The sequence below is a fragment of the Phacochoerus africanus genome, chromosome 10 (assembly GCF_016906955.1).
Source record: "Phacochoerus africanus isolate WHEZ1 chromosome 10, ROS_Pafr_v1, whole genome shotgun sequence".
Lineage (NCBI taxonomy): Eukaryota > Metazoa > Chordata > Mammalia > Artiodactyla > Suidae > Phacochoerus > Phacochoerus africanus.
The window spans coordinates 28,932,077-28,959,629 of NC_062553.1; the positions used below are offsets into that span (position 1 = coordinate 28,932,077).

At 44.3% G+C, this 27,553-nt stretch overlaps 3 protein-coding genes across 4 annotated transcripts in view; 2 read left to right on the forward strand and 1 right to left on the reverse strand.

Moving 5' to 3' along the window:
* LOC125137379 (NACHT and WD repeat domain-containing protein 2) overlaps positions 1-19,606 on the forward strand; it is a 63,332-nt gene extending 43,726 nt beyond the window's left edge. Inside the window, exons 4-7 of the mRNA XM_047798092.1 lie at positions 505-708; positions 3,708-3,852; positions 10,963-11,552; positions 15,473-19,606. Coding sequence (XP_047654048.1) covers positions 505-708; positions 3,708-3,852; positions 10,963-11,552; positions 15,473-19,405 — 4,872 coding nt within the window. The 3' untranslated portion in view covers positions 19,406-19,606. The remainder of the gene's footprint in view (positions 1-504; positions 709-3,707; positions 3,853-10,962; positions 11,553-15,472) is intronic.
* On the reverse strand, positions 402-25,773 carry LOC125137380 (uncharacterized). The gene is made up of 3 exons (XM_047798093.1): positions 25,241-25,773; positions 23,903-24,014; positions 402-687 (listed from the first exon to the last, which is right to left on the reverse strand). Exons 1-2 carry the CDS (start codon positions 25,771-25,773, stop codon positions 23,936-23,938), a joined length of 612 nt encoding a protein of 203 aa, XP_047654049.1. The 3' UTR covers positions 402-687; positions 23,903-23,935.
* C10H4orf19 (chromosome 10 C4orf19 homolog) overlaps positions 25,543-27,553 on the forward strand; it is an 88,683-nt gene continuing 86,672 nt past the window's right edge. Inside the window, exon 1 of one of the 2 annotated variants that reach the window (XM_047798823.1) lies at positions 25,543-25,659. The gene's annotated coding sequence lies outside the window, so the exon portion shown is untranslated. The remainder of the gene's footprint in view (positions 25,660-27,553) is intronic. The other variant, XM_047798824.1, reaches the window with a different exon arrangement.

Here is a 27,553-nt window from a genome sequence, read left to right on the forward strand (position 1 = left end):
CTAGCTCAGTGAGTTAAGGATCCGGCGTTGCTGTAGACTGCAGTGTAAGTTGCAGACACGGCTCAGATCCTGCATTGCTGCGGCTGCGGCTGGGCTGGCGGCTGCAGCTCCAATTTGACCCCTAGCCTGGGAACTTCCATATGCCACAGTTGCGGCCCTAAAAAAAAAAGCAAAAAAAAACAAAAAAAAACCCCACAAATTTTGTTACATTATATAAACTTTGGGAAAATAACTTTGCTACAAAATTCTGTATTTTTTGACTGATATGATATGCAATCTCAATTCTCAGTATGTCAATTTATTATAACTACAATATAAATGGTCTAAACTTACTTATGAAACAATCCATAGGAACATGTATCCACTGCAATTAAAAGAGACAATTGATGGAACAATGTATCTTGCTGTCTACTTATTAATATTTATTGAGTGGCCATATGATATGACTGCTAAAATGAACTTTCTTGATGATACACTAAACTGAACTTTCGTATTGATACACAGGGACTATTAGGTGAAAAATATGGGAACATCCGAATCCCTGGAGAAGTGGAAGCCTCAGAGTTTGAAATGATTTTGGATGCTGCCGTAGAGGCGAAGCTGGAGACCAAGTTGCTGGAGGAGTGGTACTGTCGAGATGAGAACTCAGTACCAGCAGCTTATTACCTCAGACCCAAGTCGGAAATGCTGAAAAGCAATAAAAATGCAGTAAGTTACGTTTCTCTCCAAAGCACATCTCTCTCTCTCTCTGACTTTAAACTATTAATGTCATCCAGGGGTGGTTTTCTTCACAGAAAAGGCACAGTAGACGGAAAAGTATCCTGCTCTGGACCCTAAATTTCCTTTTTTTTTTTTCTTTTTTTGCCTTTTCTAGGGCCGCTTCCCCCGGCACACAGAGGTTCCTAGGCTAGGGGTCTAATCGGGGCTGTAGCCCCTGGCCTGCACCACAGCCACAGCAATGAGGAATCCGAGCCACGTCTGTGACCTATACCACAGCTCGCAGCAATGCTGGATCCTTAACCCACTGAGCAAGGCCAAGGATCGAACCCGCAACCTCATGGTTCCTGGTCGGATTTGTTAACCACTGAGCCACGACGGGAACTCCTAAATTTCCTTTTAACAACTAAATCCAAATGGCATCTCAGACTTTCCTTCTGGGGTCATTTCCTTCTTCCCGAAGTATACTATTTGGAAGTTCCATTAGAATTTCATTAGGTCTACTAGCGATAAAGTCTCTCTGTTTATCTGAAAATATTCGTATTTTTCTCATTCTGCTATAATGTGTCTGTGTAGGTATTCTGACTGGTGTGTGTTCTGTTTCCTATATTTGGGCATGTCCTACCAGTTTGGGAAAGTTCTCAGCCATCATCGCATCAATTCATGTCTCTCATCCACTCCTTCTCCTTTCCTTTTTGCTCTTCAATTAGATGAACAAATACTGCCTCAGTCTATCCTATGTCTCTTCATTGTCTTTCACAAGATCAATTTCCTTATCTTTCTGTACTGCTGTCCAGAAAATTACTTTTGGTCTTTTTTTCCAGCCCACTAATTTTCTTCTTCAGCTATGTCAACTCTGTTCGTGCACTGAGTTTTCAAGTTCAACATTTATATTTTTAGTTCGTAAAATGCTTTTGGCGGGGAGAGAGGGGTCTTTTTAAAATATGCCTAGCTATATTTTATAGTCTCTTTTTTTTTCTTTCTTTCTTAGGGCCTTATCTATGGCATATGGAAATTCCCATGCTAGGGGTCAAATTGGAGCTGCAGCTGAGGGCTATGCCACAGCCACAGCAATGCTGGATCTGAGCCATGTCTGCTGCAGCTTTCGGCAATGCCAGATCCTTAACCCACTGAGCAAAGCCAGGGATCAAACCCATGTCCTCAGAGAGACAGTATGCGCTTCTTAAACCTCTGAGCCACAATAACTTCTGTAGTCTCTTGGTTTTTATTTTTTTATTTTTTATTTTTATTTTTTGTCTTTTTACCTTTACTAGGGCCGCTTCCTGTGGCATATGGAGGTTCCCAGGTTGGGGGTTGAATCGGAGCTGTAGCCACCGGCTTACACCAGAGCCACAGCAACGAGGGATTCGAGCCACGTCTGCGAACTACACCACAGCTCACGGGAACGCCGGATCCTTAACCCACTAAGCAAGGCCAGGGATCAAACCTGCAACCTCATAGTTCCTAGTCAGATTCGTTAACCACTGCGCCATGACGGGAACTCCTCTTGGTTTTTAAAATTCAGTATTTTCCTTCAACATTTCATACACTGTTAATTTATATTTGCATGTCTCATGTAGAATCTAGGAGTGAGTTGAGTCATGCATGAGTGTGACGAAAACATCATTTTCTCATCTCTTTGTTCCCAAATGGATCAAATATGTGTCCCCCAGAAACTGAACGAAGGAGCTAGAGAAGATGGGTTGGCCCATTTGCTGCATGGCATTTTTAGAGAGATTGAAAGGAAAGCATAGACCCATCCCTCTTCCAAAGAAAACATCCTTGATACATTCGGCACCCAGGCAGCTCCAAGAGGAGGAGAACCCTGGGTTAGCAATGGCTCTTCATTCAAGAACTCTGTGTACTTGTCATTCTGACATTTGACATAAAGCATTTTCTCCATGCAAAACGAAATCTTGTCAGATTCCTTGATGTTTCTTCTTCACCCTCACATGCATTTTTCAAAGTCATTATTTGCAAGAAACTGGAGAGGAATATTGCAGTAAACCTCAAACCATTCCCCAGTTAAATACACCAGGAGTAAAGGTAGTAGCTAGTAAATGTAGATATCAAAAAACATGATACCTGAAGAAACCATTTTCACACAGTAGTTTGATGGCACTTGCACATATATTACTATCTAATTGGGTTTAGTTATTTCTTCTTTGTTTGACTCTATGATCCTCCAGGGAAATTTAAATTATTCTCTAACCCCCGTGCGATATTTCCGTTAAATTGTTGTTAAGTAAATGAATCTTTTGTTCATTTGTTTTGTTTTGTTTTTTTTAGGGCTGCACCCACAGCATATGGAGGTTCCCAGGCTAGGGGTTGAATCGGAGCTGTAACTGCCAGGCTACACCACAGCCACAGCAAAGCAGGACCTGAGCTGTGTCTGCAACCTACACCACAGCTCACAACACCACCGGATCTTTAACCCACTGAACGAGGCCAGGGACTGAATCTGCATCCTCATGGATCCTAATTAGATGCGTTTCCGTTGAGCCATGACGGGAATTCCAGTAAATGAATCTTTGAATACGAAGATAAGTAAGGCTCTGTAAATGTTACTTTCTTGATAGGCACTCACTCCTCCTATTTAATTTCCTAGAGGATCATAAAAATAAGTAAGGAAGAAACAACCAAAGACAATTAAATAGTAGCATATGAGCACGTCCCCTTTAACTGTCTCTTTTCCTTAGAGGGTATTGAAGAGATGATTTTGTTATGACATTTGCATTAAAACTCAAGAGGGAAATATATGGTATATTAAGAAAGTCCAACACACAAATCCTGTTTGGGTTCACACTGTTGTGTCACTAGGTGAATTCAATCACTCTCAGGGTGTTAGGGACAGTAAATGAGATACTGTCTATTAAGTGCCTCTCATAGTAAGGCATATAGCAGACCTTCAAATAACAACAGGTCTCTTGCTCTTAAATATTGGGTTTTCTTTGATGGTATTAAGAGTGGTTTCTTTTATATTTCCACAGATACAGCCCGCTGCCAATTCTGAGAATGAGAAGCCCTGGCAAGAAATATCAGATGAGATCAAGAAGATATTTAAGACTTCTGTAAAACTGTTACATGAAAAGGGGAAAATGAAACACAGCCAAGCCAAGAGGTACCTGTTCTCAGGTAATTTTTACACATCCTCATTTAACTAAGGAAAAGATAAATAATAGGGGCATCTCAGCCATAAAAAAGAATGACATAATGCCATTTGCAGCAACATGGATGGAACTAGAGAATCTCATACTGAGTGAAATGAGTCAGAAAGACAAAGACAAATACCATATGGTATCACTTATAACTGGAATCTAATATCCAGCACAAATGAACATCTCCACAGAAAAGAAAACCATGGACTTGGAAATTAGACTTGTGGCTGCCTGCCTGATGGGAGAGGGAGGGAGTGGGAGGGATCGGGAGCTTGAGGTTATCAGACAACTTAGAACAGATTTACAAGGAGATCCTGCTGAGTAGCATTGAGAACTATGTCTAGATACTCATATTGCAACAGAACGAAGGGTGGGGGGAAAAATGTATACATGTAAGGATGACTTGATCCCCTTGCTGTACAGTGGGGAAAAAAAAAAAATAGGGGCAGCCACTGCTTCCCTTTTATGGTTCTACAAACTTAGTTGCATTTACTGCTTGGTGAAGTTTAATTTTTCTAAACGTTTCCATCCTCTAGAGAGGCAAGTGTTCTTCTGTCTTAAAGATAAGCCCTTACTTAAGGGAATTCTCCAGAAAATGTGACTTTAAAAGAAGTCAGAGGTGTCTGGATATAATAGCCCAGGCTCCGCCAGTGTTTCTGAGTTGAGCTGTTCATTCATTCACTCACTTGCTCACTCAGCAAATTTTATTGAGTGAATACTATGCATCAGACATTGGAGATACAACAATGACCAAGAAGGCAAGGTCTGTGCTCTCCTGGAACTTATTTTTTTAGTAGGGGGAAATAAAAGAAAGGCAAGTGATCAAACAGATGAACGATATCATTTCGGAAAGGATAAGTGCTATAAATAAAACATAGTAATAGGAAAATTGGGACTGATGAAGGATGTGGGCGGTCCAGATTTAGATGGGATGAGTAATAAGGAAATAACTTTTGAACTAAATCACAGAAGGAATCAGAGCCAGCAATGCTATATCTCAAACAGAATTCCAGGCAGAGGGATTACCACATTCAAAATCCCTGAGACAGGTATGTGCTTAGCAAGTCCAAGAGCAGGAAGAAAGTAAAGGTAGCCAGGCTTGGGAAGGAGAGATGAGGTCAGAGGTGGGCACAAGCCATAATAAGAGCCTTATGTTTTATTCTAGTGTCAATGGAAATAATCAATAAACAATCTATAATATAGAATAGAAAAGAATTTTACATGAGCTAAACTGAGGACTACAGCCCGAGAGGCAGATTCAAGAAGCATTTGAAATTTGTCCCATCAGACTACAAAGTGGGGGAGGCATATTTATATAGGCAAAAATCACAAAGTTATAGTTATATGAGTTGATCATCAAGAATTATAATTGGAGGAGTTCCTGTCGTGACGCAGTGGTTAACGAATCCGACTAAGAACCGTAAGGTTTCGGGTTTGATCCCTGGCCTTGCTCAGTGGGTTAAGGATTCAGGGTTGCCGTGAGCTGTGGTGTGGGTCGCAGATGTGGCTCGGATTCTGTGTTGCTGTGGCTCTGGAGTAGGCTGGTGGCTACAGCTCCAATTAGACCCCTGGCCTGGGAACCTCCATGTGCCGTAGGAAGCGGCCCTAGAAAAGGCAAAAAGACAAAAAAAAAAAAAAGAAAAAAAGAACTGTAATTGGAGCTGGCAAGAAGTCAGGATGCTTGTTAAATAAGGATAGGTTGGGGTCCAAAATGGCTGCATAGTTAGAAGGGGAGCCCTTGCAATCTAGGCAGCTGATGGCAGATATTGTTTTGAGAACAGCTGGCGTCAATCCTGGAGTCTGATACAGTTCAGAGAATTCAAGTTTTCAGTGACCCAGGAACTTGTCTGAAACTACATCTGCAATGGCCATCCAGCTTCATTTATTTATTTATTTATTTATTTATTTAGTCTTTTTAGGGCCACACCCACAGCATATGGGGTTCCCAGGCGAGGGGCCCAACTGGAGTTGTAGCCGCCGGCCTATGCCAGAGCCACAGCAACATGGGATCCGAGCTGTGTCTGTGACCCACACCACAGCTCACAACAATGCTGGATCCTTAACCAACTGAGCGAGGCCAGGGATCAAACCCATGTCCTCGTGGATACTAGTCAGGTTCCTTAACCACTGAGCCAGGATAGGAACTCCCCAGCTCCATTTTAAATGCCCGAACCATTGTTATTCCATTTTGATTTTTAAATACATTCTTTTCTTTAGTGGTTAACTCAGATGTACAATGCAGCCTTGACAGGCCTTAAGACAGGCTGTTCCAGTTAACATAAAGTTCAAGCCAAATCATGGGCAAGCCAGAATGACCTCTCCATACCTCAGTCTGTGAAAATTTGTTCCATCACTGAGTGAGATGGGAAGAAATCAGATATTGGGAAATAAGGCAGTGGCAGGATCTAATTTAACCTTAAAATAAAAATCTCCCTAGTTACCGCGCAGAGACTCACTTGTAGGCCTTTCTCAGGCATGGAAAAGAGGCTTTATTTTTAGGAATTGCGCAGGACACCACATATCTGAAGGAAGATGTCAGTCATAGTTTCCAGGGGACAAACAGTCCTGGGTAAAAGTAATCAGTTAAGTAGCATTCATTTTGAGAGTTGGCCGTAAAGACTTATTGAAGAAAAACCAAGAGTAGTTGCATTTGCAGATGGGTCTTGTGAGATGGCGTGGCAAAACATTTATGAAAACCTAAGAGGCACTGCATACCATTCTCCCTGGATGTACGCATATTTCAAGCACAGAGAGATTATAAATAATTTTGACACATTCATTCTTTAGAAGCTGTCCAAAAATTAGGTCTTATTTTAGTTCTCCCTAAAAATACTAACATTGGCAGGAATGAGTACTATCTTCAGAATATGCATTATATATAAACATATTCTTTGAAGTTCTTTTTGATCCATTTTTTGAGGCCCTGGTTCATTATCAAGAGCAAAAGTACCATATTCTTTAAATTTGCCATATTAGGAAAAAAAATAGCCTGAGCAAAAGGTTTCCTATTCTTGATGTAAGAGACACCACTTGATGGCACATCCTCTCATTGAGAGTCAGACAGGCTCAAGTTTTCAAATATTTCATCAGCAAACACTTTCTCTTAATTTTTTCCGCATTAAAGAACTTGGTCCCCAAAGAGAGCCATGTGAAGAGTAATAATTTTATAAAAGGTAGTCTAAACTACTACATGTATGCTGTTTTCTCCTTGGGGCTACATCTCTTAAAGATGTGCTTGCTCATGGAAATTTTGTTTACATTTCAAACTTAAAGTTTTAAGACTGCGTCTGCACAATGAAATTGCTGGATTCAGGCTGGCTCTTTGAAATGGATCGTGTGTATTTGTTTTGGGCCAGTGTCCAGCCTATCAATAACCAAAGCTGTGGCTGGACCAGCCCCTGTGTTTCTTATTATAATTGCAAGATGTGCTCCAGCAATCACCATCAGAGAACTTTAAAGAATAAAGGCTTGTTATATACAGGACCTGGAGATTACTCAGCACACCTGGGGCCACACAGCCAGGCTGCAAGGAGAGAGAGAACACACAGACCTGGGGCCCTGCTTTTATTGGGGTCAAGGGTGAGCTCACTCTTTTTTGGTGAATTTAAAACTGAAGAGCAGGAATTTAAAGCACAAGAAAAGAAAAGAAAAAAGAAAAAAAAAAAAGTGGCCCCAAAGGCTAGTTAACTGAAATCAGCCAACATTTCTAAAACAAAGGAGCCCTGGTGAGGGGAGGTAGCCTGGCTTTGTATGTGTGGGCTGGCAATGATATTTATTCCAGATAGCCATCATTGAAGTGGATGCTTCAGCAATCAAAGCTTAGGTCAAGCATTTGCATCACAAACAAACAAAGAAAAACCATCAGGGCTTACACTACAATATTACTTCAGCATTTTCAGAAAGATTAAAAATAAGCATTCCAGATAGAATCTGGAAAGGTGTACTACTTATGTGTAATTTTTCACAACACTTCTAGTTTTACCTTTTTAAGTAACAGGGGAGGGGGAAAAGTAAATTACACTCCAGTATGGTGCCCTACTGTGAATGCTGCAACTGAGGGGTCTTGGGATTAGCAGAGGTGAATGTCTCGTGAATGACAGTAGCCAGGGCTGGAACTCTCCCCCTAGTGTTCTCTCTGTCAGGTTCTGTGATGGTTAAACTCTAGGATATTAAGGAAAGTGTAGTGACAGAAAACAAACATAGTATCCCTTGGGGTGGGGGGCAGATAACTCATAATATTTACCGGGAAATAAACAGCAGCAAATTTCTTTTTTTTTTTTTGGTCTTCTTAGGGCCACACCCACAGCATATAGAGGTTCCCAGGCTAGGGGTCGAATCCAGGCTACAGCTGCCAGCCTACACCACAGCCACAGTAACACCAAATCGGAGCCGCTGCTGTGACTTACACCACAACCCCGGATCCTTAACCCACTGAACGAGGCCAGGGATCAAACCTGTGTCCTCATGGATACTAGTCAGATTCATTTCTGCTGAGCCACGCCAGGAACTCCAATGGCAGGAATTATTAATAAAAGCCCCCCAAATCATGAGGATGCCCTTTAATTCTAAAAATGATCCTACAGACTGGAGTTTCCATTGTGGCTCAGCAGATAAAGAACCCAACTAGTATCCACAAGGACACAGGTTCAATCCCTGGCCTCACTCAGCAGTTTAAGGATCTGGCGTTGCTGTGAGCTGTGGTGTAGATGGCAGACACAACTCAGATCCAGGTTGCTATGGCTGTGGTGTAGGCCAGGAACTGCAGCTCCGATTTGACCCGTAGCCTGGGAATTTCCATATGCTGTACCTGCGGCCCTAAAAAGAAAAAAAATAAAAATAATTCTATCCAGTTGATTTCTGTCTCACATGACTCATTTATTCAGGTATATTTATTAAGGCTCTACCATTAGCCAGACATTCTTACATACAGCCTCTCTTTCTCCCCCCCGAGTGGAGCTCAAATGGGCTCTATCAACTTGGTTTGTCTGTATCTCTTGCCATGTGGCAGTTATGATCAACACTCCTTATTAACACTCTCTTTCCATAGGGGTGGTAACTGTCAGGTTACTGCTGGCTTGTCCGCCCAGAGTCAGAGGTGACAGTGCGTATCTCTGATTATCTTCCGTTATATATAGATGCTACAGGTGGATCGCTTCCTTTCTCTTCACATTACCCCGTATGTAGCTCTCGCTAACCCAGTGCACCCCTCCCATCGTACTCAGATGGCTGGAAAAGAGACAGACCGAAAGCTGCTCTCTGCAGGAGCTCATAATGTCCAGATTTCTTGCCTCTTCCCTTGTCTCCATGATAACAAGTTCTTACTCGTCTCTAAAGAGAAGAGTAGACATAGCTATAGAAGCTCCTTTTAACTGGCCTCCTGAACCAACCTGCCTGAATAAAACCCTTTGTAAAACATCCCAACATGAATGGCACAGCTCATTCAACACTGGTGGTGATAAATATATCTTTTTTTTTTTACTTAAGTCACAAATTTTTATTAATTGCTATCACTACTGAGGAAAATATCCACTCAAAGGCTCCATTTGTAAACAAAATTCCCACCTTCCTTAATAATTACTTTATAGAATACACACATGTTCTAGATTTTGCTTGAAGCTGGGGTTGTGGACAGCATGCTGAAATGTCTTTGGTTATGACCAGCCCCACCCCCTACCCCCATGCTTCCACCAAATCCCAGCCCAGAAGTCACCTCCTTAAGAAAGCCTTCCTTGACTTTTCCAAGTGGGTTGATTGTTCTCATGGCACATGTTATTCACCTTCGAGGGCCTAAAAATAATCATAACACATTTATTTGTATGACTGTGATTCATGTCTGCCATCCTACACTGGACTGTAAGCTTCCTAATGGCTTTTTCTAGCAGCATCCTCCATTTTTCCCTCACTGTTGTATCCTCAGCTACTGGCAGAGTGCCTGGCACATAGTAGGTGCTCAGTTAAGACCAACTGGATAACGGAAAGCAGGAGGGGGAGGAGGAAGAAAGGGCAGCCAGTTTTAAACAACTGTTGCCTTAAAATTCATTTCCATTGGTTTTGTTATTTTATTTCTTACTTTTTTCCCTAAGATCAGGCATTAAGTGACGTTTTTATTACTACTGATCCAATTTTAAGGGTTCTTATGGGCCTTCAAATGATTTAGAATGTTTATTTACTTCTTTTTTTTTTTTTTTGTCTTTTGTTGTTGTTGTTGTTATTGTTGTTGTTGCTATTTCTTGGGCCGCTCCCGCGGCATATGGAGGTTCCCAGGTTAGGGGTCAAATCGGAGTTGTAGCCACCGGCCTACGCCAGAGCCACAGCAACGCGGGATCCGAGCCGCGTCTGCAACCTACACCACAGCTCACGGCAACGCCGGATCGTTAACCCACTGAGCAAGGCCAGGGACCGAACCCGCAACCTCATGGTTCCTAGTCGGATGCGTTAACCACTGCGCCACGACGGGAACTCCTGTTTATTTACTTCTATGTGAGCGTATGTATTGTACACCCTAACATGGTTTATCTCAGAAGAAATAAAGTTATATCCTAAGTCATTTTTCTGTACCTGCAAGGATGGATAAAATGGAATTTAACAATGATGTGGATAATGGATAAACATAATGAGCCTATATTTGGAACATGCTTCTATACTTATATTTACACGAATCTGTCTGGGGTACAACGAAACTCAGACAAAATGAAGAGACCACATTGTAAGGAGAGACTGACAAGGCAAGAATAAACTAGAGACGGCATTCAGCCTCTTCTTCATTCTCTCTCGGCCCCAGCTTGTTCCTGCTCTCCATGCTTACAACCCCTGAAACCTGAAAGGGAAGCTAGGCAGGATCTTAGAAGAATCAACCATCACCTTGATATGTTTTATTATGCCAATGTTCCATCTCCCTCCGGTTGGGGAGGAAATTAAATAATTTAATTTCGAACCTATGACCAGGCTGTTTAGGAAAAGAGAAATAGGAAATTAAGGAATTAAGAAATTATTCTAGGGATGACTCTGCTACAGGTGTGTGACTCATGTGCCGGGCGTGTTTATTGTTCTCGGCAATAAACTCCTTGTCGTTTATATTTTCTTTCAGCTATAGAGGATGAATTTGACTTTGCTCTAGGGAAGCAAACTCCAGCATTCCTAAAGAAGTGTGTTTGCTACATTAGGAAAATCGCTAACATTGAGCGTTTCGTGAAAATCCCAGAGATGGGAAAATACATGGATATAACTGGAGCAGAACCAAGGATCATTCGGGACCCAGAAGCCCAAGAGAAGTTGATAAAACTCAGGGATGAATTTATTCCTACCATTGTTGCGTCATCCAATCTGAGAGTGTACACATCTGTTACTCATTGTGACATGAAACTGGGCTATTCCCAAGATATAGAAAATCACTACATAGAAGGGCTCGGTAAACAATTTTATGAGGACATGATTGACATAATTCAGGCAACAGTACAACAGAATTTTGACACTGAAACTGATACACTGTACGACGAAATCCTGCAGCATTCCTCGTTGTGTAAAACATATGCCTCCTTCTACGAGTACAAGTGTGAGGCTCTAAACAGAGTGCACAAATACATTCTTCCAAGCAAAAGTGGTCACATCAACCCTCTTATTGTATATGGTGGACCTTGCACCGGGAAGACCCTTCTGCTGGCCGAAGTAGCAAAGAAGGTAAAAGCCTATTCTTGTATATTTGTAAGAACGTTTACTTTGGGGGAAAGATCAATTGAGCAAAGTCACTTCCGCTTTCTGCGTTTACCTGCAGAATTATCACTCATTTTTTTGGAATGGATACTGTGGCATTTCTCTTCTGCCGGCATAACAGTTTTACTGAAAGAGTAAGACTCCTGGAATTCTAGAACAGCTTTATTTTGTCTTTCACTGTTCAAACTAATGTTGGGGGGGGCTAGTTCTCAAGTGGATGGAAACCAGGGCAGATCTCCTAATTCTTTTCACCCCTCTCAGCAAAGACAAGCCCTCCAATCACGTCTAGATGCCAAAACCATCTCAGATCAGCAAGGACTATGTCCAGTCAAAGATGGGAATTAAAATTTTAGTCTATATCTCCCTTCCCCAGCTGAGGTCTGCCCTACGCAAGGCACCTCCAGTGGGAAAAGGGACAAGGCCATCTTTTTCCCTTCACCGCATGGCATTTCTTCCCCTCCATTCCGAACCCTGTCCACACTTCTGACCCCCTATAGGGCTGTGGTTTAGGGGATACAGGAAAGGTAAGGTAAGCATGTGGCCAGAACATTCTTATACGACTAGTACTGTCCTGACCTGGGTTCTTGGCACTCTGGTCTTGGCAGGTGTTTAAAACTTCCTCCTATAGTTTTCAGGGCCTTTTCCCAAGGGCTGTCTCCCCTGCCCTGTCCTCACTGAGTGTCTCTCACCTACAGTTCCCTAGGCAAAGGGAACTGCATTGTTTTGTGAGCTGGTCATCTCCCTGGTTCTTAGACCTCCAGCAACACACATTTCTAGTATCTTTCTGCCAAGAGCCTCTTGACAGCCCAGCAAACTCCCTTAGGACCTGAGAGAAACAGAACCAACAGAAACCTCTGTCAGCTCATGCCCACAGGTGGTCCATATGCGGGAAGCCCTCAGGCATTGCTCTGCCCAGAGAAATTCCCATTCCAGACTCCGGCTCCCTGTACCTCCTCCATCAGAGCGGCTGGCCTCAGTCACCCAAGCTCTGTATTCCTCAGATCTCACCAGACACAGATGGCCAGGTCTCCCAAGTCTTCTCATTTGATTTCAGTTCCTGTAAGTGGTCCATCATAGCCCCTTTCTCTAGGCTAGAAAGGAGGGGTGAGCACCTCTCGGCCCCCCCCTTTGGAATGAGGTGGTGACAGATACAACCCACAGTCTCCTCACCACCCACTTTTTTCTTGGCATCGAGTCTTGAATCTCCTTTTCAGGCTGGAGGTGGGTAGTCCACCCAAGGTAGAGACACTGATTTTCACAACTCCCTTTCAAGTCTTCCAGGATGGTCTGGAGCGTCACTCTGGAATGTGGTATCTATTGCCTAAACTGGACGAAACTAGTACCAGTTTTAACCTCCTGTTACACTGGATATGAAAGTCTGATGGCTTCGAGTGTCCTGCTATTACTTCAGTGTCTTTGCATTGTTCTTCCTGTGATTACTCTCCTAAGAACAGAGCTTTCTTTAACTTTGTGAACACTCTCGTGTGAACACGCTTATGACCCACCATGTGCTACACAATCTCAGGTGGGTCATCACAGGGACAGTTGTGTTACAACTTACGCAGGGATTAGGTTCCCAAGTAAGGTCACAGGCGACCATCAGGTATATCAAAGCTACTCTCAAGAAATCCTCGGGAAGACCCATCTTACCATTTCTTAACCTGCCAAGCTCAGGTGCTGGATGTTCTTCTTGTTTTAGGATATGCAGCTTTTTCTTATTGAAAACCAGGCGAAATAGCAGGCTTACATTTAGAGGCCGTTGCATCAAAATAAATGAGTGTACGTGTGTGCATGTGTGTGTCTGCATTTGAACACTACTCTGTATGCATGTCTTCACACTTTAGAATTATTCCAAGTAAGCAAGACAGCAATGCTATGAAGGGTACTGTAGGAATTGAAATCAAATGAAACACTGGTGCATCCATTTCACACTCACTCTGGGGCTTTTTTCCTTGTGGAGGAGAGAGGGGCAAAGGTGTTTGGAGGGATGTGTGCATGTGCTGCAACCCCTCCCACCCCCGCTGCGTACCCCGCCCCCTCATCTAGCACAGGAGGCAGTCACGTGATGTGTTCTCATAGGTCTGTACACATAAGCAGTCTCCGTGGGCAGAGTGCGCTGACAGTTAATCAACTTGAAAAATGGCTTTCTGAGTGTGCGTTCTGGATATGTGGGCCAACCACCAGGTCCTCTGAGGAGCTCTGCCTATTTCTAGGTCCCGACCTGCCTCAGCTCTGCTTGCCTCTCCTCTCTCTGGGGGAACGCCTGCCCCTTCCCCCTCCCTCCTCACCACCTGTACCAGCAACCACCGGTGCTCTCTTGTGACCTCGTACCCCTTGAGAGGATGCAGACGGGCACCTCCTGTTTATCTCCAAGTTGTCTCCTGTGCAACCAACATTTCCTCCCACACGATGGGAGGGCCACTCTTTATAGATACTGCATATCCCACAACACATGATTGGGAGGAGGGAGGAAGAAGCATAGAATCCTTCTAAGCCATGGAGAGACAAATAAATTGTGTTCTGGTTCTGATTTGCCACCGAAGAGCCACAGTAAAATGGCAGGATTATCATCCTCCAAATCAGCTTCAAAGGGTGGGGCTAAACACCAACAAGGAGTTGTTTATTTTCCTCCACAGCTCAATCTGAAACCGACATCCCTGAATCTTTTCTAAAGTATTCATCCTTTAACCTGAACTATCTCTTGAGGAACCAAGTTTCATAAACTTACTTCCTAATGCATTAGATGACATGTCCTATTCTAAGGCGTATCCTTGGTGAATTCCAAGAATGACTCAAAGACATTATCTCCCTTAAAAATACGCTTTGGAGTGCTTTATACTTTGCCCACATTCATTTTTGACCTTACCTTTCCAGACAGAAAAATGCTAAACCTAGCAGCCCCCTCATGTATTTTATCTCCCTAATGGTACAATTTCAAAAGGGAGTGAGGGAGAGGGAGAACACTAGAATGGAAGTCAGACATGACTTCTACCCCATTTTCATCTCTTGGGAATCATGTAACTCCAAGCAATCTATTGTCCAGCCTGAGCCTAGGTGTCTTCTTTTCTTACATGATTCTGTAATCTCATGTGCCCTACAGAGAGATGAGAAAAGTGATCATGGGGAAAAAAAATGTATACATGTGAGGATAACTTGTTCCCCTGCTGTACAGTGGGAAAAAATATACATTTTTTCAAGGAAAAAAAAAGTGATCAGATGACTGTTTATATAAAAATGTGTCTCTTATAAGGCACAAATTTAGAAAAACTCATTTAACCAGCATTATCTAGATTTTTAAGGCAATGATGAAAATAATTATAATGATGACCTTGCCGTACGTCAATAAACTGAAATGCCTCTGAATCATAAAAGACGATACTCTGTATCATTTTAGTGCTGGGTGTTTTTATCGCGTTCTAATTAACTAGCAGTGTGGTCAGCCATATATGACCCTATGTGATCTCAGTTAAGGAAAATATTTGACTCAATATAGTGTGTAGGTCCTTACTAAATCTATTCATTAAAGACTTATCAAGGGCCAAGAACCATGCTGAGAAGTAGTGACGAGCAATTAAGCATACTAGATATTCAGTGTTATGGTTTGTGAAATGCCTTGTATACGAATGAAATGCTGCTTTAGGATTGATTAATCCCATCATCATGGTTTTACTACCTTTAGTAGAATGATCCTGAGGGGCCCACCTGTAGACATTAGTGCATGAGCTCTGTGACAGCTCTTTGAGCATCTTGGGTTTCTCCATTTCCCAGTTCTAGGCTACTTTCTGCCTGGCCAGGTTTACCAGAAGTCTGATCTCTGCAAAGACGTGTTGCTGCCTGTGGCTGTGGGAATACATGTCACCATTCTAAACGCCACCTTTATGTTGTAGGCTTACGGCTGGCTCCATGAAGACACGGGACCAGAGTCTGACCCGGTCATCATTGTGAGGTTTCTAGGGACCACAGACATGAGTACCGACCTTAGGACTCTCCTTCTAAGCGTCTGTGAACAGTTGGCAGTAAACTACCGGTGCCTGGTTCAGAGCTACCCTAAGAAGATCCATGACCTCCGTGACTTATTTATAAACCTTCTGAATGAGTCTTCGTTGCAGAGACCTCTGGTGGTGATACTCGACGCCCTGGAGCAGCTCTCTGAGAGTGATGAAGCCAGGAAGCTCTGGTGGCTCCCAGCTCACCTTCCCCGCTTTGTCCGGATTGTCCTGTCCACACTGCCCAGCAAGCATGGGATCCTGCAGAAACTAAGGTGCCTTATCCACGAAGAGGACAACTATATCGAGCTGATCCCGAGGGACAGGAAGATGTGCAGCCAGGTCCTCAAACACCAGCTGCTGCGCGTCAAGAGGAAGGTCACGTCGGGCCAGCAGATTTACGTCAACAACGCCTTCTCCAAGTGCACGCTGCCCATGTTTGTGAACCTGACCTTCCGGGAGGTGAGACACTGGCGATCACACAGGGACGTGGACGAGTCCTCCCTCTGCGTCACCGTTCACGAGAGCATAGAGCAGCTCTTCTGGTCCCTGGAGAAGAGGTGTGGGCAGAAACTTGTCTCCCGGGCTCTTGGTTACATCACCATGGCCAAAATGGGTCTGAGTGAAATGGAGCTGGAGGACGTGCTGGCCCTTGACAACAGTGTTATGAGCGAGCTCCACGAGGGCGCCAGGCCTGGCAATCCCCTGAGGGTACCTTATCTGTACATCGCGAGGCTCAAGGAGGGGCTCAGTGGGTACCTAATCGAGAGACATGTGAAAAACGTCACCCTCCTGGTCTGGGCCAACAGACACCTGCAGCTCATCGCCCAGAAGCTGTATCTGCAGGATGACCGGGACCTGCGTGAAATGCACACCATCCTGGCCGACTACTTCCTGGGGGTCTGGTCAGGGGGCCGGAGGAAAGCTTTCTGCCTCGAAGACTCCTACCTGAATGGCTGCCTTGACTTGGAGAGCAGCAGCCTGCTTGAGGAAGAAAAGCATTTCATGGAGCAGGCTTCCTTCGACAGGCAGGCCCCGGACCAGCCCTGGGTTTTCCAGTGTAACCCACTGGAGCCTGACATCTTCTTTGTCAATCATCGGAAAATGTGTGAGCTCCTGCACCACCTGACGAGGTGTGGGAAAACCGATGACCTGCTCTACGGCGTCATCATGAACTTTAGCTGGCTCTACACCATGATCAAAATCGGCCAGTTTGACAGAGTGCTCTCGGACATCGAGCTGGCTTACAACTACTCGCAGGAGAAGGAGCTGAAGTTCCTGGCCAGCACCCTCCGTGGCATCAAAACCAAGGTCATTGCATTTCCTGGCTCCCTTTCTGCAGAGCTGCAGCAAAGACTGCTGCCTGTTGTGAGCTCTCTGCCCAAACTCAGACACCTTCTCTTAGAATGTGACAAAGATGGGCCCAAATACTGCTCCATTGTGCCATTACACTCATCCATGGACGTGACCTATAGCCCGGAGCGTCTTCCCCTGTCATCCAGTCATCTGCATGTCACCGAGATCCTGCCTACCTGTAATCCCAGTACAGTCCTCGCAGCTTTAGAAAATGGTTCCATCAGCACGTGGGATGTGGAAACACGTCAGCTCCTCCGGCAAATCACAACAGCCCAGTCGGTCATCCTGGGCATGAAACTCACCAGTGATGAGAAGTATCTCGTGGTGGCTACGACCAATAACACCTTGCTGGTGTATGACAATGTCAATTCTTGTCTCCTGTCTGAAGTGGAAATCAAAGGGACCAAGCATGGAAGCAGCTCCACCTACATCAACGGATTCACACTGTCCGTCAAGCATGCCCTGGCCTGGCTCGAAGCCAGCAAAGATGTGACTGTCATCGATCTGCTCTACGGATGGCCCCTTTACCAGTTCCACTGCTGGTACGAAGTGACCTGTGTCCAGTGCTCCCTGGACGGTGTGTATGCTTTCTGTGGACAGCACCTAAACACCACCACCATCTTCCATCTGGGGAGTGGAGAAAAGCTGTGTACGGTGACCTCTGAATTTTCAGGCGGGTTTGTGAAGTTCCTTCTCATCTTGGACATGGCCCAAGAAATGGTCATGGTAGACAGTGAGGGAAGCCTCTCCGTCTGGAACACGGAGGACATCTCCAGCCCCCAGCTGACGGATGACTTTGACTGCCGACGGGAAGACAGCGAGGTGGTCAGTGTTGAACTTTCAGAGGACCAAAGTGCCGTTCTGATCTGCAAAGCCCTCAGCATTGAGCTCTTGGATACCGGCATGTGGAAGGTGGCCGAAAAGTTTAGAGCTAAGCACAACGAACGCTTTATATCGGCCGTGCTGTCCAAGAATGGGGACTGCATCATCGCGACCATGGAAAATACCTCAGCCGTGTTTTTCTGGAGGCGGGAAACGGGGCAGTGTATGGCGAGCTTACAGGAAATCTCAGGTACCATAGTCAAGCTGGTGAAATCGAGTCACCACAACATGCTGCTCTCTTTATCCACCAGTGGCGTGCTTTCCATCTGGGACATTGATATCATCACAGCCATGTCCAACATAGATAAGACTGGAAAACCCATCCAGAGTCTGGTGTTACCTGCTAGGGGGGAAATCATTTACTCGCTCGATGGTTCTGATTGTGTTCACAAGTGGAACTTCAGCAGTGGCTTCCTGGAAGCAGTATTTAAGCACGAAGGCACAGTCGAACACTGTGTGTTGACGTCCTCGGGAGACATCATGGTGACATCGGATGACAAGAGCAGCCAGTATGTCTGGCACACCAGCAGCGGTGAAAACCTCTTCCGAATTAACGGGCAGAGAATATCTCAGCTGCTCATTACCCACAATGACCAGTTCGTGGTCTCTCTCTGTGAGGAAAATGCGTCCAGGGTGTGGAGACTGGCCACGGGCCACAGGGTGTGCAACATCCTGACCGCTTTGCAGAACGCCTTTATAACCTCGGCAAACACCTTCGTGGTGGGGATGACCAAAAGCAAGGTGCTGGCAGTCAGCCTCTGGACAGGGAGCATCACCAAGAAATTCTGCTGTGAGGACGGCATCACCATCGTGAGTTTTAAATTGATCCCCGACTGTCCGGACATCATCGTGTTTATCACGTCGGCCGAGACGGTGAATATCTGGAGTCTGACAGAGGAAGTCATCTGTCGTCGTGTGCAGCTTCCAAACAACTTCCTGAAAAACCTAGAGGATTTTGAAATTTCCCCCAATGGCAAGCTGGGCATTATTTCTAGGGGGGATGAAAACATCAACGTGCTGGACTTACACAGCGGTAAATTACGCGTGGTTCACGCCTCGGGCGTCATCTGGAGGCAGAGGTTGTCTCGAGATGGTCGCTACCTGGTGTACATTTGTTTCCGAAACGGGGAGGAGGAGGATGAAAACGGTGCCATATCCAGTTTGATTGTCATGAGACTGGCCGACGGCAAAAATATCGGTGCCTGTTCCCTTTACAAAACACCGACTTTTCTTGCCCTCTCCCAGCGGCACCTGAACATCATTGTGGGTTTTGACGATGGCAGTATAGGGATATACACGGTGGTGGACCGTGTGGATGCTGCACTGAAGATTAAAATCGCCACTTCAAATAGCAGACAGATTTTCAACAATGCGACACAGACATCCAGGCCAAAGTGTAACAGTTACTGTTTTAAGATGTCTGTGGATTGCTTATGGAGAGAGTCCACCGAGGTTTTTGCAAGAGACAGTCCAATCACAGTGAGTGACTCCATGGAGCCCAACGAGGCGACGCCCTCCAAGAAACACAACTCCTGCTATGACCGCGTGTGCCCTGTTCTGGAATCCAGGGGCCACAGTTATGCCCCTGACAACTGACAAAATGTTTTTTCCTGCTCAGCAGAAATATGTGCTACACATATAAAAGGAAAAAAAAGAGTATCTTCTGTATCCCAGATGATAACCCACTCATTCTTAAAGGACAGGAAAGATGCTGGAGTTCCCGTGTTCATTATTGCGTGCTCGTGAAATGTACAGAAGTGTGAAGTTGGTTTTGAGTTTTTTGGTTTTTTTTGGTTTTTTTTTGTCAAAGTTTTTCCAGGAATGAAGTCTTGACAGGGAACTTCTAGAAACTGTATTTACATGGCTACATCAACTGGAAGTTAGAGGATAGTTTTTACGTTACCTGTGTGAAAAGAAGCCGCTTAACGCATCCTATTGTTCAGATGAGAGGGGCTAGAGCTACACGCAGACCGTTTGGACCAGAGTTAGTTCTACAGACACTGGTTGAAATCGTAAACACAATCTGCTGCTGAACATCAAGTGATTGTGTGGATCACTAAACACAGCCTTAATCTCTCCTTACGTTTTACGATCCTGACAACTGTGTCAACCCAGTCTTGCAGATGGAAGGCCTAAAGGTGCAAAATAACGTAACAGAAAAGCCCAGATGTACTCCCAGTTTCCCAGGAGAAAGGATGTCGAGTGTGAGGCCACAGACTGGATCAGGACAAGAGCCACTTCCCACTATCATAGGGCTACTGAACACACAGCCGGTCTTCATTAAAACGCAGCTGTGACAACTGCATGCAAGGGTTTCCATACAATGGAACAGAGGATTTTTAAGCTATGTTGGGGGCTGCAAAGGACACATTTAATAGGAAACCACAATCGTTTCACGTCATTTTGAAATGCCTCTTCGTGCTGGGTGCAAGGAAGAGTTCCAGAAAGGGCGTTACAAATTTGGTCAAAACACCTGTTCGTTTCTATCATTGTACTAACAACAGTCTGTGCTACGGAAGATGGTTGTATGGAAGCATAAATTATTTCCTAAATCCCTGCAGTAAATCTTCATAGCAGGAGAGCTTTCTTGACATGCCACCTATGGAACACTGATGACATTTGCCTTACTCTCATTCCTCCTCTTTCCTGTGTAAAACGCAGATAGATGACCAAATACTCTGGGACAAACTGAATATGCCTGTCTTTGTGCTAAAATATTTCATGAATCTTAAGAGTGTCCAAAGGCTCTTTATTGTCCCTGTTTGTAATCACTTTCTTACTCTATACACTATATGTATCCTTCTTTATCTGTCACTCTTTCTGCCTGAGGACTCCTCTGAGGCTTTTATATTATAGTCTTAACCGTTTCAAAGCAGAAGCTGTGAAATTGGTATTACTGTTTTTAAAAAACTACTTCCCCTATTTAAACGAAAATATTACATCCTAAGAGGGGAAAGTGATTTTCTTCTTTCCATATCCTCCTCATGGCATGTCCTTGGATGACTTTCCAAAGGGTGTCAGTAGTGATGGTTTGGTTTGGTTGGGTCTGATTTGAAACGGGCAGAATAATGACCAAGGAACTGACTTGCTTTCAGTCCAGCTCTGCTGTGAACTCCTCAAGCATCCATAGACAGATCCTTAACCGCCCAAACGTACTGCTTTTGTAAACTGCAGAATAAAGGTAGTGATGGCTTCTGCTATTGCCCTCAGAGGGATGTTGGGGAGAAATGTGAGAAAAAGAGAGTGACATCTTAACTGTTGATGCTAATGAGAGACACAAAGTGATCCAACCCATAGGGAATCCAAGCCAACCGTACTTCACTTTGGGAAGCAGTCTGACGTATAAGCATGCAGAGATGTGATTCAGACACAAGCACTCACTCCCCGGTGAGAGACTTTTTCTCAGTATGTTTTCCTTGGTCTAGCTACCAGCCAGGGAGCCAGCTCCCTAAGCCCAGAGAAGGCTCATTCCGCATACAGATCACCTGGAGTTGACTGTATTGGTCGATGCTATTTTTTAGCTCTTCAGAAGTAACCCATTCTTACTCTTGTCATTATCAGTGGGACCTCCATGCTACACATTTCTAAGAATTAAATGCCTAGATGGATTAAATGTAGTGTGTGAATGTTCTATGTAACACCCAATAGAGTTTAACAAGTGACTTGAATGATTTTTCCTAAATTGTTTGCAACTGATAGCTCATATTGAATGTTTTTATGTAAACTTTGTATTGTTGGGAAGAATTACCTATTCAGAGATTTATATTTTCATAAATGTTACATTTAGTTAAATTTTGTTACAGAGTTGTTACACTAGAAAATTACTGCAGTCTTCAAACAATATACAGTCTTGTGTATGTATTGTTTGTATGAATAAAAGATAAACTACTTAGGTTTGCATGATGTTTGTTTTTCTCCCTCAACTTTGGCAGATGTAGTTAGAGATCTTCAGTAACAATAATAATAATATAATGGCAATAATAATAATAATTGTTCATGCTTACTGAGCGCTTACTATACACAAGGCACTTTTTGGAGTTTTGCATGTACTAAGCCATGTAATCATCACAACAGCCGTATGTCAGTGTTCCAAATGTAGAGATGAGTAAACCTAAAAACAGAGGTCCAGAGGGAATCACTGAACAGGATTTCAATACACCACTGACGCCTTTTTTGTTATCTTCTCAAGGTGCATAAAAATAAAGCATTGAGTATTCAGGAGGCACTGATAATGACCTATAAGATACTTTTTAATTTGCTAATTAGAGGCCAGGCTAAGCTCTGAAGATCACTGGAGGTCTTTGCAAACTCCCAGGATTTTCAGGTATAACCATAACCACTACAGCTGAAGTATTCACTCAGCAAATATTTACTTGGCCATGCATTTTGCCAGGAATACAAAGGCTAATAAAATAGTTTATACCTTCTAGGATTTCACAGTCTTAACAGAAAAAAAGAGGAAACAAGCTCTGTGTGTAAGTGCGAGGGCTGTGTGCTTCCCTCTGGGGCTTGGGGCAGCAGTGGGAACTGCCTCCAGGTGAGAGGGCAGGACCAAGAGGGAAGCTTCCCATGCGCATCTCTCCCCTAACCCCCACTTCTTGCCGCTGGGATCTGAGAATTCTCCACATGCATACGAAAAAAAAAATAAAAAAAAAAACAAGGAGGCAACAGAGAGCTGAAGTGATGATAACTAGGAAATAAATGGGTGAAACTTTGTATCTAGTTTCACCAAACAAACATCCCCTGAGAAACAAAATCAGATCTGAAGAAAGTTGAAATCATCTGTTGGGTCTCATCTTCTGTGTAAAACTTACGCTCATTGAAAGCAATTCCATTACCCACGCAGGGGAATCCATTCTTGGATTCTAATCTAAATTCCTTAGGTTGAAGTTTAAATTTTCTTCTCTTTTGGTTCTCAGAGAAAATGTAGAGGAGTAGATCATTAGTATCTGCATAAAAGCATTTCACATACATGGAGTTTGTTGTTTAATTAAATGCCTTCTTTCCTAGGGGCAAGAACACAACACTGTGCGTGTTTTGTCCAGGGCATTATGCTATGCCTAAGATGATTTGAAAATTAGTTATGCATAATAACCCTTGCCCTCCAGAATCCTACAATTTAAAGCAGGCACGACTAAACTAGATGTAAGATAGATGGGTTTTTTTGTTGTTGTTAAAGTGAAAGCCAGGTACTGAGGATACATTGCAAAAGAGCAATTAACTCTAACTGGGAATCAAAAAGGATGGCCAAGAGATGACAGAGAGCCAGAGGCTTGAAGGATAAATAGGACTTAGCTGTCAGAACGTCAGAAAGACATTTCAGATGGAGGAAGCTGTGTGAACAAAACCAGAGAGGGCCAGGGGCTATTTGCATGACTTCACATGCTATGTAGGGACTTTAAACTTTATTCAGTAGCCAATAGGGAGTCATGAAAAAAATGTTTGAGAAGGTGAAAGGCCTGGTTGAAATGGCATTTCAGAAAGATTGGGGCAGTACTATGTGAGATTGATTAGAGAGGGAAGGGACTAGAATCTGAGGGACCAGAAAAGAGACTATTGCAAAGATCTGAGCTAGAGAATGTAAGAACTTGATCTTAGGGCAGTGGCAATGCAATGGCTAAGAAGGGTGACTTCAGGACTTCACTGATAGAGGAAAGAGATGAAAGAGAAGGGAAACAAATAATTCCAGTTCCAGTTGTAGTTGGGTGGAGAGTATAGAGTTGCAAAAGTAAAATGAATAGGTTTAGGGATGAAAATGAGGGAAATAATAAACCTGAACCCAAAGAGTTTAAAGGTTAAGATATCCACTCAGGCAATTGGAAATATATTGTCCATCCAATGGGGAATCTGAGCTAAAGATGAAGAATCCAACCAGTTACCTCTTTCTCAAAATCCTAAAACGCCTAATACAGTGCCTTTTGGGTTAAAATGTAAGCCAACATCATAACCTTTTTTAAAAGTTTTTTGTCTCTTCTTTAGAACTATATTGACAAATTTAGAACTATACAGACAAATCCACTCAAATTAGCTTTCCTCTCTTCCATGACTCATCAGTGGAGAACAATTTATATGCCAATGAAAACATAAACATACCCAAAATACTAAGTGAATCATGGTGTTTCGTTTCTATATGCATGAAGAAACCATAGGTTTTTCTTCTGTATTTTTCATGAGGGTCTCCACGTTTTTTGGCATTCCATGTGATCTGCATAAAGTACAGATGACACTCTGTATAGACACATCAGAGGTTTCAGTGTATCAACATGACATATTATGTAACACTGGTAATTTGAGGTTACCAGTAACACCATCACCTCTGACTTTACAGAATCCCAACCTTTAAAAAATGAGTGGAATTTAGCCAGCTGCTTGAGCAGACTCAGGATGGTGGTTCTCAAACTGGAATGTGCATCATTTGTTTAAATACAAGTTATTTCACCCTCCCTGGCCCCACCAGCTCTGAATCCAAATGTCTGGGGTGGAGCCCAAGAATCTGCATTTTTGCTAAATTCCTCCAAATAATGCTGATTCTACTAGTCTGGGAACTATACTTTAAAACCCAAGATAAATACCAGTCTTTTTGGTTAGAATAATCTAACCGATAAATGTAATCAGTATCCTGTGGACATTACTTAAGCGTGGGCTACAAGTTAGGACGGTCCTTTACTGGGATAAAGAGTTTTTATCAGAAAGTGATGTAAAAGAGCATTTAACGTCCCTCATAAATCTATCATTTTTAAAGCATGCTGCTACTACACAAGTGGGAAGAATCTCAAAACACGAGTTTCCCCCCATAAAGCGTGGGAAATGTCGTCGTGTAAATGGCGCTGGAATCACTAGAGTGGACACATTAAGAGCTGAGGGCAGTGTGTTCATCTTTAAATAGTATTCTGTCTGTTGCTTCTCCAGCATTCTGTTTTATCCTGACTCTCCCCCGAATGAATGAAGGGGAAAGAGAGAAGAGGACGAGCTAGGTGGCGCCGTTGCTTAACACATTCTCCTGTCAAGACCAACACCGACGCACTTCGGAGCACAGGTGAATAGACTTTCCAACCCTTAAATACTATTTTAAAGTAAAGCAACCAAGCTTAGGTGCACGGATTGCAGCAAGCACGGCCGTGGAGCTCAGGACGGTGGACGGAGTGTGACAGCCAAAGTTCCAACACCCCAGGCACAGAGAGGGAAGGTGGGGGCAGGAAAGCACATCATTGAACTCCCACTGCGGTCCTGAGGGTGCAGATGAGTGTGTGCAACTTCCCTGGGAATTCTCGCCCCAGTAGCGTCTGCGCTCTTTCCCATCTATCCAATAAAAAGCAGGCGAGCTGCACACACCAGGTGTAAGCGGCTATGGCCAGAACCCGGGAGGAAACAAACCCCAAGTTCACGGGGGACGAGGGGGAGGTCTCTTCGCCAGGGAGTGCATTTACGTACCTCCCTGACTCACGCCGAATCTGAGGAAGCTCCCCTCTCCCAGCAGCACGGCGGAAAAGCCGGCACCAAAGTTTCGCGGCGCCGGCTGCCTGGCAGCCTGAGTATCGGGGATCAGAGGCCGAGCTCCGGGATTTTCTTCTCCGGTGCGTCCTGCAGCCCACTCCGGGCTCGGGAAGTCTGCTGTCGCGCTCCCGGGGCCTCTGCGCGAAGCGGGGCGCGCAGGTGAGGGGTTGAGCCGGCCGGAGGGGCTCGCCCGCCGGCCAGACCACGTGACTCATCGGTCCAATGACGGCGCCGGGGCGGCCGCAGCGAGCTCGGCGGGTCCGGGCGCTGCTGAGCCGCTGGCGTTTCCCCGCGCGGCCGCCCGGAGCCGGCGAAGCCATGGGCGCCGCGACCCCGCCGCTGCTGCCCGGCCCCAGGTAGGGACCTTCTCCCGCCCCGCGCGCCCGGCCCCGCCGCGGGCAACACGGGGGCTCGACTCCCGCGGAACTTGGCTTTGTGGCATGATTTCTCCCACTTCTCTCGCGGGGCATTTTTATTTATTTCCTTTTGCGGGGCGGGGGGGAGAGGGCGGGTGAGGCAGTTCTCGGTTTGGTTGCTTCGGGAAAGTCAGGTCGTTCAACAAAGGCGCGGAAAGAGAAGCAAACTCCAGAATGGGGTGGATGGGGGCACTTTTACAAATTCCCCCCAACTAAAGACAAAGACAGTTTGCAAAGCTTGGCATCTGATTAGTATATGAAACACTTCTGTCTTTAAATCTCTAATTAATGAACTTTCAGCGGTGCCTGAGAACTTGAATTGGAAAAACTACGAAAGATTTTCCTCTTATTTCTGAGCCCTCCCCTTCCCCTATTTTTAAACATCTGAGTGTTTTTAAGTAAAACTGAAATGGAAGGTGACCGCCGCTGTTTCTTTGAAATGTCCTTGGGTCCCAGGATTTGCCCCTTTGGGGTGCTGGCGCCCTGGGTGGTGGAGGGGAGAGGGTGCAGCCCTAGGAAGCTGCAGGGGTTGAAGGAGGGGTCCAGGTACAAACGGTTAAATGTTCACAAACTGTTTGCAGAATGTTTGATAATTAGGCAAGCATCTCCCAGGTCGATTACTTGGGTCTCATTGACCTTGGCAGTCCGGATGAGGTGAGATTTTTCACAAGCCACCACTGAGCAGTTTTTCTAGTGATACAAGACAGAAATCAATGTTTGGGTTTTTTTTTTTCTTCCTCCAGCACTGTGATTAACCTTAAAAACAAAACAAAAACTCCTATTAGCAATTTAGTACATTGTATTTTCCATTGCAGTATAGATGTTTGCCCAGTGAATTTAGAAGTCGGTGTTCCATGAGGTGGTTCAAATCATTAAAGAATAGAGTGGTTATTTTCTCACTTCTCACCCTAGCTTATGCATGTTCCTGGGTAGTTGTAAACAAGCTATTTAAGAAACATCTGAGAGTTGAATGAGAAAGAAATGGAAAGTGGGTTGCTGCTTTTAAAGACAATAGATTCTGTATTTGCCACTTATTCCCACATTTAATCCCCCAGTTAACACTATTTTAAGGAGCCAGATGTTAAACCCATATCTATAGAACAGTTCAGTTGGGAGGCCTATCGCTGAAACAATAACACAGCTCTGAGTTCTGAAGTTGTTTGTGTTTCTCTAAAGTGTGAAGAGTCAGTTGTAGGAAGCTCCCTTGATCGCAGAGGTAAAATGGAGCAGACACTGATAGAAGTCGGGTTTCAGCGTCTTTATCTCTTTTGCTCGCTCTGTGTCCATCCCAAACCAGTTCTTTGATTCAGCAAGTATGTGATAAGCACCTACCTCATGGCATCTGGCCCCAGGGCCTGGCCCTCAAAGGTTTTCAAGATTTAGATATATAATGACATCCGAAGATCAAGGTGGCCCATCTTAGCTATGTTCTAAGAGGTTTTGCATGTTTGGAACTCAAAGCAGAGCAATAACTTGCATGTCAACTAAATACGTTCATTAACCTAGAAATGGGACGATCCCCCTGACTTCCTACCTAGTCCCAGTCTGAGCCTGAAAACAACCATGCCAAGTGCTGGCCACAATCTAGTGTCAGCCCAAGGGCAGAGCAGTACTGCCCTGTTTGCTCCAGGAACTGCCCTGCCCTTGGTGCCCAAAGAGCCCATTGACTGTGCTTCCAGGAATGAACTCCAGTTTCCAAGAAATTGAATACCAACCTCTCAGTAGTAGCTGGGTTTCCTCCACCTGAACTGTTCGTTTCAAATTCCTCTAGTTCCACAGTTTTTTCAATAACTCAGAGTCTTGATTCTTTTTGGCTCTTGGTAAGACCGTATCT

Excerpts from the sequence above, each read along its gene's own strand:
- LOC125137380 (XM_047798093.1), bottom strand. The coding sequence starts at position 25,773 with ATGCCCCGCGAGAGAAGTGGGAGAAATCATGCCACAAAGCCAAGTTCC. Across the intron at positions 24,015-25,240 it reads ATTCGGCGTGAGTCAGGGAG|ATCACATGGAATGCCAAAAA; the intron begins GTACGTAAATGC and ends TACTTTATGCAG.